The sequence below is a fragment of the Chenopodium album genome, chromosome 21 (genome assembly GCF_948465745.1).
Source record: "Chenopodium album chromosome 21, dcCheAlbu1.1, whole genome shotgun sequence".
Taxonomy (NCBI): domain Eukaryota; kingdom Viridiplantae; phylum Streptophyta; class Magnoliopsida; order Caryophyllales; family Amaranthaceae; genus Chenopodium; species Chenopodium album.
In genome coordinates, this window is record NC_137854.1 from 40114678 (window position 1) to 40125820 (window position 11143).

At 34.2% G+C, this 11143-nt stretch overlaps 1 protein-coding gene across 1 annotated transcript; it reads left to right on the forward strand.

The window, feature by feature from the left end:
- The first annotated feature begins 370 nt into the window (after positions 1 to 370).
- Positions 371 to 3268, forward strand: LOC145603161 (uncharacterized). Its single transcript, XM_081659286.1, has 3 exons — positions 371 to 554; positions 1218 to 1519; positions 2420 to 3268. Exons 1-3 carry the CDS (start codon positions 371 to 373, stop codon positions 3266 to 3268), a joined length of 1335 nt encoding a protein of 444 aa, XP_081515412.1.
- Positions 3269 to 11143: the final 7875 nt, after the last annotated feature.

The following is an 11143-nucleotide window of genomic DNA, read 5'->3' on the forward strand; positions in this document are numbered from 1 at the left end:
TGAGCTCACAACTAGAAGAAGAAAAAAAATGATAGAAAATTTCATGAAAGTCACCAGAAAAGGCGGCTGATACTTCGGGGCTAGCTCCCTTAGAAGGAAGCATATAATGAGCTTCAAACTTTGTAAACTTTACTCATTCTAGAAATCTAACTCTTACTTAGTACTTCTTTCACTCTTTTTCTCACTCTTTAGAGTGTTTCATGCTATATGTTTTGACTTATAAATATTCTTAGCTTCTAAAACAAACCTTTTCCTCAAGATCCAAAATATATATTTAAACATTTTCTCATAGATACCTTAAAGATTAATAAAAGTTTAACGGATTCAACGGTGCAAAGTAATAGAAGAGACAATGATTAATGATTGTAATATGGATGAGAACACAACTAAAGGAGAGAAGGTAGACGAGGTTCTTCTTCCCGGGTTTCGATTTCATCCAACCGATGAGGAGCTTGTAGGGTTTTACCTTAAGAGGAAGATTCAACAACGTCCTCTTTCTATTGAGCTTATCAAGCAACTTGATATATATAAATTTGATCCATGGGATCTTCCAAGTAAGATATATTTTATCAAATATCAACTTATATTGCATAATGTACCTTTCATGTTATTGTAAATAAAGGGCAAAAAAACCTAATAGATTTTTTTTTTGAAGGAAAAAATAAAAAAGCTAGTAGATCTAATCAACTGATATCATTAATCTTGATGCATGTTTTACTTATATATATTTCTTAATTAGTTATTTTTTTCATAACTATTATGTACTCATAAACCTTAGGCTTGTTCTATGTTTTGTTTTGATAACATATCTTGACTTTTATTTTCCCTTTAATCTATGATTCAATCCGTTTTTAAATAAGTACTGCAATAAAGGTTGGACTTTTTAAAATCTTTGACCTTTACATTAAGGGTTTTTAAATTATACCATTTTTTTTTGACAGATACTATATTTTTTTATCTCTAGGAATGAAGTTGAAAACTTTTGCTTATATTTTCTATGTATAGTAAAATGATAATAAAATAATGTGGATTGATAAGTAAGCTATAAATCATTTTTACGTCAACATACTATATACTTAGTATATAACTTTTATTTATGGGCAAAAAAGTAAATATTTTTTTAAATCAACATGCTACGTATGATATAACTTTTATTTATTGGTAAAAAAGTGTAATATTGACAAAGTGATTAACCAACTTAATGATTTTGCATGCAGAGTTTGCATCTGCAGGGGAGAAAGAGTGGTATTTCTATTGTCCAAGGGACAGAAAATATAGAAATAGTGCAAGGCCTAATAGGGTCACCGGAGCAGGGTTCTGGAAAGCAACCGGAACGGACCGTCCGATCTACTCATCGGAGGGAAATAAGTGCATAGGGTTAAAGAAGTCTTTGGTGTTCTACCAAGGTAGAGCTGCCAAAGGAGTCAAGACTGACTGGATGATGCACGAGTTTCGCCTCCCTTCTCTTGGCGACGCTACGCTTACAAAAAGATGCGTGGATAAAAACCTTCCTGCTAATGTAAGTATTTCTATACAATGTTTTTCCTCTTGTTAGTAATGTTATTATTCACTCATACTTTGTTAATCAATGGAGGAAAGTATGGTTCTTTAAAAAAAAAAAACCCTACTCAAAGGTTTTTTTTGTTTTTTTTCTTTTATTTGTTAGGGGATGGATTGGGGTGATGAGGAAGTAAATTAGTCAATGTATCTTATGTACTTATTATAAAAGTATTTCTTAGTAACATGTAAAAAAAACTATATATATTCCCATAAATTAATTAAACTCGCCTTAACTTGTAAAGAAATTATATAACGAGCTGGATAGATCCTTTTGTCGAGAATGAGTGTAAAATAAGTTACCAGATTTATTAATTTCTCAGTTCATGTAATATTGGACATACATTATTATTGTTTATCGTCCAAATTCTAAATTACTAACGTTTCACCAAAAAGAGTGAGCCGGTGAGGTAAAAACGGAAGTGGTTGATTCACAAGGAAGAGATAAATTAATAACAAACAAGTTTGAAAAGATAGAACAAGTAAAGCACTAGAACCAAGAGTAAATATTATGGACAAAAAATGACCGTTGCAAGTAAAAGTTACGGCATAAACCTAACAATCGTCCTTGCATGGAGCAATAACCAAGAAACCCCAGAAATTTCGTGAAACTTAGCTTTGTGGTTTGAACATATACAAGTTTATATAATAATTTTCTCTTTTTCATGCTCACCTAAACTTCTTGATTGAAACAAAATTACAAATAATGCAAATGGAGTACGTACTTATAAATAAATTAATTAAAATATCATGGATCTCAAAAAGAAAGACCATAAAAATTATAGTAAATGTTATTTTAATTATAATTACAACAATTAAATTAATTAGTTAAGCTAATATTTCTTTTGGTTTAAACATGCAGGATTCATGGGCAATATGCAGGATATTCAAGAAAACAGGCCCTATAACTTCAAGGACACATTCCCATTCTTGGGTATCTCCTTCACCTGACCCGAATCACCCGAACCTTACGTCTCGTTTACCACCAACTAGCTCTTGCAACAACCCTAACTTTAGCCCTGATAACATGATCAACACTAGTTGTAGTTCTCCCATGCAACAACCAAACTCTAGCAACATAAATGAATTAGACCAATTTTTGGAGTCACCAAATAATTACTCATCATTCTTAGATCAAATACCAACTTTCAAGCCAATTTACCCTACTACTAGTAATTATAACACCGATGAAACAATAACATCGAACGATAATAACTTGTTCGCGAATATAGCTACCTTGTTAGATTTTCCACCTTGTTACACCTTGCCACAACTTGAGGACCCGTCTGATCCGTCCAATAAATCGAACAACATCGATATCTCATCGATGTTACTAAACATGTCGTCTTCAGTACTCGAAAATTTTGATAAGCATTCGAATGGGAACGTGGAATTTGGTATGCTACCTAATATAAATGGACAATGCCATGAATTTTCACCAGTCACATTGTCACAAGAACACATGCAACGTGTGAACGTCGAAGATGAACGAATTCATGAATATTGTGGTGATGATCAGCAAGATTTTGCATGTACTTTGTTGGGAAATTTGAATAGTATGTTGTATGCTGACGATAATGGCCATCAATGGGATGGGATTGAGACCATCGGTTCGATTCCGATTTCGGACTTGTTGCCACCGTTGGCTATGCCTGAGACGTGGAAGTCATCCTCCTCTTTGATATGGGATTGTGCACCACCTTTGTCATAGTAAAAGTGTCATAACAAGTAGTGTAATTGTTTTGTTAGATCTTAGCTAGAAGTTGTAACATCATTTTAACTATTCAATTCTTTGCTTCTTTAATTTCTGATCGATTAATGAGATATATGTTAATTAATGCTAGGGATTAATAATGAAAAGATGAATTAATATCGGATGTATGTAGTTTTATTTGTACGTGAAGGACATAATCATGTCTTGTACTATGTTTTATAGAGGGGATTATTTCAACCTATATTGACGGTTTGAACCTAGCTAGAAAATGGAGTATGTGTGAGTACTTCGTAACATTGAAGCATACGAATAAAAAAGGAAATTTAAGATTCGAAAGGTCGTCTATGTTATTTTCTTTGTTTATTTCATATTCATAAGCTAATAGTTTGAACTTTGAACAGACCCTTTGCCACTTTTCTCAACAAATTAAATACTACCTCCGTTTCTTATTGTGTGCAACAAAGGGGTATTAATTGTAAGAGATAAAAAATTCCTTTGTTACACATAATAAGAAATAGAGGTAGTACATTAACATTGAATCAAAGAAAAATCTTAAGTACTACATACTATAAATGTTGTTTCTTATTTAATTTATTCTTGGTGTTATAATAGAGGGAGGACAAAGAGGTTTTTTTTTTTTTTTTTTTTTTTTTTTTTTTTTTTTTGGAGGTTGAGGTGACCTTCAAACATGCAAAAAAATGAGGTTCCATCATAAAAACCCAATATGAAGTATAAATGTAGATTTTTCACACTTGCAACTTACAAAATACTTTCTCTATATATACAGATTAATTTTAAAATATCAACTTTTATATAGTAATCATTATCTCCATTGATTGTTATATGCAACTTTTAATTTTATATCTCACGAATTCTACAATTAATATCCCAAAGTTACAAATAACAAATAATGGAGGTAGTAGAATTTATTAAAGATTTTATAAAAAAAATATACGTGCATTGACAAGTGTAAATTCTAACATTGCAATAAGAAAAGAATGAGTAGAAATATATTTTATGAGTAGTGTTTTTATTTGTTTAATGAATATGCACAAATTGACAAATGGATGTATATTGGAATTTGCCCGATCCCTTATAGCATTCCCTCTATTTCCTCATACTATATTTGTTACACTTTGAATTTTACGATATTCCGTGTGCAACTTTGACCCATGTATTCGATTTTATATGACTAATAATTCTAAAAATTGATATTTAGATACTTCAACTATATTTCAACATGAATTTAATAAAATTTCATATGACATAGGTTTGACAATCATAATATTGAATTGGTTTAGTCCAAATTTTAAAAAGTTGACCGTAAAAGTGAAAAATAAAAAAGAAACCGAACGAGTTGCAGAGCTAACAAAACAATAATGAATTTGGCAGCTAGGCTAACCTACGGGCCTTATTGGGCGTGCATGGCCCAGAGGTAAATATTGGGCTTCATTCAATTTGATGGGGTTGTTTAGACGAACATAATCTGGAAAGATTGCTTCTATCTCAACACACCATCATTAGTTAGTTGCTACTAAATCTTTTGGAAACTTGCATTCTTGTGAGGTTTGTACAATATTTTCTTTTAATTAAGATGAACAAGTTCCATTTCTGCCTTGAGAACTTTTCAAGGTTGATATGTATTTATGCTGTGACTTGTGACGAATTTTAATTAAGATCTTTGTTAGGGTAACTTAATTTCTGTATGGTTAATTGATTGTAGTAAGTAGTGATTAAGAAAGGTTTTATGTAGAAAATAGTATAGTACACCCGAGAGCACCATGCGTATGGTTCACCTGAAAAAAATATTAGACATAATTTAAAGAACAGGGGCAAAAGAAAGAATATACTAGTGTTTGAAAAAAAAACATACCCGTATTTGACAAAAGAACATGTTTATGTTTGACAAAGAACATGACATTACAAAGAATATAAAGTTTTTACAATAGGAACATGATTATTTTCATGGTTATTTATTCAGACGGAATCAATTTGTTTGAAAAAGAATCCTATATTTGACAGAAGAACATGTTTGTGTTTGATAAAAAACATAACATTGCAAATAACATAAAGTCGTTGAGTTGATCATTGGGCGGGCGGAGCCGAGTTTGGATTGAGCCTAGAGCAAAAAATTTGCCCACTTCTCGACCAGGTTGAGCCAAGATTCGGCCTAGATTTTTTTAAGACCAAACTCACACAAAATGGCGCGGCCGGGCAATATCAACTAAAAATGCATAAAAACACATTCCCAAATTTGTTTAAAAAAAAAAAAAAAAATCAAATTTCGGGTCGGGTCAAAAAAATCTGCCCAAATCCCGTCTAAAATAGAAGTCTTTATAAAAATAACATGATAATACATTAATTAAACAACTAACATATTCTTTTTCATGGTTACTTAAGTGGTTGAATTTAACATATTATATAATGTATCTACATTAAATAACATATTATATAATGTAAATAACATATAATTCAAACTAAAATAGCATAATAATCAAACTCAAAGAACATATTATGCTAGCATTTTTTTTAATAAATGTTCATAATGTAGTTTTTTGCCCATGTTTTTTTTAACATATACCTAATAATCTTTGCGGGTGCTGGGTGACCAACCACAGATTGGTTTTATGCTCCTAGTTGTGTTGGTTGTGTAATCGATCAACTCCGAAAATCGTCTATGTGTAAGTCTTTGTTTTTATTTATTTATTTATTTTAATGAGATTGTAAGGCTTTGTTTAGTTGGATGTAAAGTGTGTTTTTTTTTAGAGAATGCGATTTATGATTAATTGTTCGTTGTTTTGTTCATGTACGTAGAATTTAGACAAATTATTTACGTACTTAACTGAATAACTGACACTGATATATTTCTTTCCAAAAAAAAAAAATGATACTGATATATCGTGGAATACATGTTTTATTTAAAAAGGATACATATATATATATATATATATATATATATATATATATATATATATATATATATATATATATATATATATATATATATATATATATATATATAGTATATGTATCTGCTATGAATTATCCCTGGTGCCACTAAAACATACTTCAACCCACAATTATATCAACTAGTTAGTCAAAAAAAAAAAAAAAAAACTAGTTAGTTGTCAACCGAAGAGGATGTGTAACGAACGATGAAATTTTATATGATCAGACTATTTTGAACGAAGATAAGCTAGTATTGAGGATATATTTTAGGAAATATATTGTTAGTATCTTTTGAGGCTAGTTAATATCTTTTTGGTATCTTTTCCTTATTTTCCTAGTTTCCTAATTCTATTGGGTTAGGGTTAACTTGTATTATTTATTGCCCATGGCCGTGATGAATGAGACTTAATCCGTGAGTTTATACAAATTTCTACATGGTATCAAGAGCAGATTAATTACAAACTCTAACAATGGGCGATGATCAAAAAATATCATCACCACCCAAAATTGTTTTAGCTATTGCAGACCGTGGAGCAAGGGCTGGAAGCACCCAAGGGCTGGAAGCACCCATATTGACAATTATTCTCAAGTTTTTTCTGCCGATCAATGGCATGCTATTGCAAAAATCATTGACAACAGCGAATTTCAAGATGATCAATTGATTGATAAGTTTGATACAAAGAAATGGATTGTTGACACTGGGGCATCTAGACATGTCACTTGTCATGATTCATGGTTGTTTGATACTCACAATGTAATGTATTGTCCTGTTGGGCTTCCAAACGGTAAATCAGTGATAGCAACCAAGGGGGGTTCGGTTCGTTTGTCAGCAAAAATTATACTACATAATGTTCTTTTTGTTCCGGAATTGAGTTGTAATTTAATTTCAGTTTCTCAATTAATTGATGAAATGAAATGTACTGTCCAATTTAATTATTCTATGTGTGCTATACAGGACCAATCGAGGGAGCTCATAGGAACGAGTGTTAGACGAGATGGACTATACTACTTCGACGACTCTGCTTCAGTGCAACATGTTTCGGTGCATGGTTCTAATTAGTAGAATTGTGGCACAAAAGAATGGGTCATCCATCAGAAAAAGTGGTAAAACTTCTTCCCCCGGTTGGTATTTGTACGGCTAGTTTAAATAAAACATGTGAAATTTGTTTTCGTGCTAAACACCCTAGAGATAAATTCCCAATAAGTGAGAATAAGGCTTCCCTAATATTTGAGAAAATACATTGCGATTTGTGGGGCTCCTATAGACACGCTTCTTCCTGTGGGGCTCGATATTTTTTTACTATCGTAGATGATTTTTCTCGCGCTGTTTGGGTTTATTTGCTTGTTGATAAAACTGAGGTATTTCGCATGTTTATGTCATTTGTTGCAATGGTTGATCGACAATTTTCTCAGACTATTAAAGTGGTTCAAAGTGATAATGGGACCAAGTTTAATTGTTTACGTGATTTTTTTTTCTGCTACGGGCATATTGTTTCAAACCTCGTGTGTGGGGACTCCGCAACAAAATGGTAGGGTTGAGAGAAAACACAAACACATTTTAAATGTAGGGAGAGCATTGAGATTTCAGGCTAATTTGCCGATTTATTTTTGGGGGGAGGGTATTCTAGCAGCCGTCCATCTAATTAATCGTACCCCTTCTCCCTTAATGCAAAATAAAACCCCGTATGAAATTTTATTTGGTACTCCCCCTACTTACAACACCATTCGTATGTTTGGTTGTCTTTGTTTTGCTCATAATCAGAAGACACACGGGGACAAATTTGCAAGTTGAAGTAGAAAATGTATTTTTGTCGGATATCCATTCGGAAAGAAAGGGTGGAACCTATTTGATCTTGATTTAAAATAATTTTTTGTCTCTCGTGATGTTTAATTTTTTGAAGATGTGTTTCCGTTTCTTGACCCGGAATCTTCAAATATTGTTCCGGAAAATACAAGTATGTGGATTATGACTTTGCGGAATTCATTGCGGAAGATTATGATCTTGATGATCAGCACGTGGGTGAGGGAATTGAGGACTTAAATGATATGCATGATGTGGACAAGTTGGGTGTGAGTGTTGGAACAAACCACACTGTCCAGCAGCCGCAAGATACTAGTGCAGCTCCTGTTGGACAGCCTGCTGGGCTGGAGCAACCAGTGGACACCGCAGGCTCCCCGCGGCAGATGCCTGCTGGCCACGGGGGGGGGGGGGGGGGTGCGGAGCTCTCTGCCCAGCCACAGGATACAACCGCAGCAACCTCAGTAAAACCCGCGACAAATACCACCGAACGTGCAGCAAATGTTGATCCCCAAACAACCTCCAATCAATGTCTCGATGAGTCTCAAACCACAGAAATGAGTCGTGGCATGCGGGAAAATTATAAGTCAGTCAAGCTTCGAGATTATGTAACTCACACGATTATCACAAATAGTCCATCTTCTTCATCTTCTAACACATCGTCTCCAAAGCATCCCTCAGGTACTCCTTATCCTTTAGCACACTATATAAATTGTGACATGTTTTCTGTGAATTATCGTAAATTTCTTGCAGCCGTTGTTTTGGAAAAGGATCCAAAATCCTTGAAAGAAGCCATGAAATCTGAAGGTTGGCAACGTTCTATGAAAGAAGAAATAAGGGCATTAGAAGACAATGGGACTTGGACCTTAGAGCATCTTCCTCCCGCTAAGAAGGCTCTAGGCTGTCAATGGGTGTACAAAACGAAATTTTTGTCTAATGGTGATGTTGAACGTCTTAAGTCTCGTTTGGTTGTTTTTGGTAATCATCAGCCGGAAGGTATAGATTATAGTGAGGCTTTCGCTCCGATTTGCAAAAATGACTACAGTTCGGGCTTTTCTCGCTATAGCCACTTCTAAAAATTGGGAGCTCATCAGATGGATGCTCATAATACCTTTTTACATGGTGATCTGCATGAGGAGGTGTACATGAAATTACCTCGTGGTTTTGAGAGCTCGGATCCGAGTTTGGTGTGTCGTTTGAGAAAGTCTTTGTATGGGTTGAAACAAGCTCCGAGGTGTTGGTTTGCAAAACTGACTACGGCTTTGAAAGGGTACGATTTTATTCAATCTTACTCTGATTACTCTCTTTTCACATATACTAATGGCAATGTTCAGCTTAATGTCTTAGTTTATGTTAATGATCTTATTATTTCTGGAAATGATTCCGCTGCCATGAGTGTATTCAAGGCTTAACTTGGTGATTGTTTCAAGATGAAGGATCTTGGTCCTTTGAAGTATTTTTTGGGCATTGAGGTAGCTTGTAGTAAACCTGGATTGTTTTTGTGTCAACGCAAATATACTTTGGATATTATTTCAGAAGCAGGGTTGTTAGGGGCAAAGACAAGCGGTTTTCCGATGGAGCAAAATCACAAGCTTAGCCTTGCTAGTGGTGAGTTACTTGCTAATCTAGCGTCTTATCGTAGACTGGTAGGACGGTTCATTTATCTCTTGGTTACTAGACCAGATTTGGCGTATTCTATTCATATTCTCTTGCAATATATGCAAGAGCCTCGCATTGAGCATTGGGAGGCGGCTCTTAGGGTAGTTCGTTATTTAAAGGGTACCCCTAGACAAGGTATTTTGTTAAGTGCAGATAGTGACCTGACTTTGGAGGGTTGGTGTGATTTAGATTGGGCGGCGTGTCCTCTTACTCGTCGTTTGTTGACAGGTTGGCTTGTGTTCCTTGGTAAATCCCCTATTTCTTGGAAGACCAAGAAACAACCCACAGTTGCCACATCTTCTTCTGAGGTTGAGTATCGTTGCATGGCTTTAACCACAGATGAGTTGAAATGGTTGAAGGCCTTGCTTCTGAGTTTGGGTTTCCAACACCCTAAGGCGATCAAGTTGTTTTGTGATAATCAATCTGCTTTGCATATAGCTCGAAATCTATTTTTTCATGAACGTACAAAGCACATTGAGATTGATTGTCATATTGTTCGTGATGCTATTACAAAGGGATTGATTGCTCCATCCTATGTTTCCACCAAGGAGCAATTGGCGGATGTTTTTACTAAGGCGCTGGGGAAGACTCAGTTTGATCATCTTATTTCCAAGTTGGGCATTTTCAATCTCCATGCTCCAACTTGAGGGGGGGGGGGGGTATTGAGTATATATTTTAGGAAATATATTGTTAATATCTTTTGAGGCTAGTTAATATCTTTTTGGTATCTTTTCCTTATTTTCCTAGTTTCCTAATTCTATTAGGTTAGGGTTAACTTGTATTATTTATTAGCCATGGCCGTGATGAATGAGACTTAATCCGTGAGTTTATACAAATTTCTACAGCTAGTGTTTGGATAGTGTCCATAAGTCTATTAACTTCCTTAGTCTACGTCTCGATAGTGTCCATAAGTCTATTAAATCCTTTTCAAATTTTCTATGTAGTCAAAATAAAATTTTAAGTCCTTCAACTCACAAATGCCAAATTGAAAAACTAACAATAAATTAATATATGGAAATTTTATTTAAAAGGACCATTTAAGGGGTCACTTTTGTTTAGAAGGACCTAACAAGTAAAAGATTGTTTAAAAGGACCATATAAGATTCTGTTGTAAAGGGGGACCAAGTCTAATTTTCAAACAAGTCAACGCCGCATTCCAGTGTTGATCGTCACGTGCATGGCACGCACGTGGCTTGTGAAGTTGCATGGCCCAATTGTTCACTTACCCACAGATATAAGATTTTTACCTTTTGAAAGAACGCACGTATTTATATTGTGACAATGTATTAAAGTAAGCATAGTAATTAGCTATACTTTAAATTATTACTAAGTTTCATATTTTTTTAACAAACCGAATTTCGTACCCCCATTACTTCATTCCCCTGGATTCACCACTGGCGACAACCAAGATCTTTTGTAGGTGGTGCGTGGAGGAAAAGGTAAAATATTCCCACCCCGAAATTTCC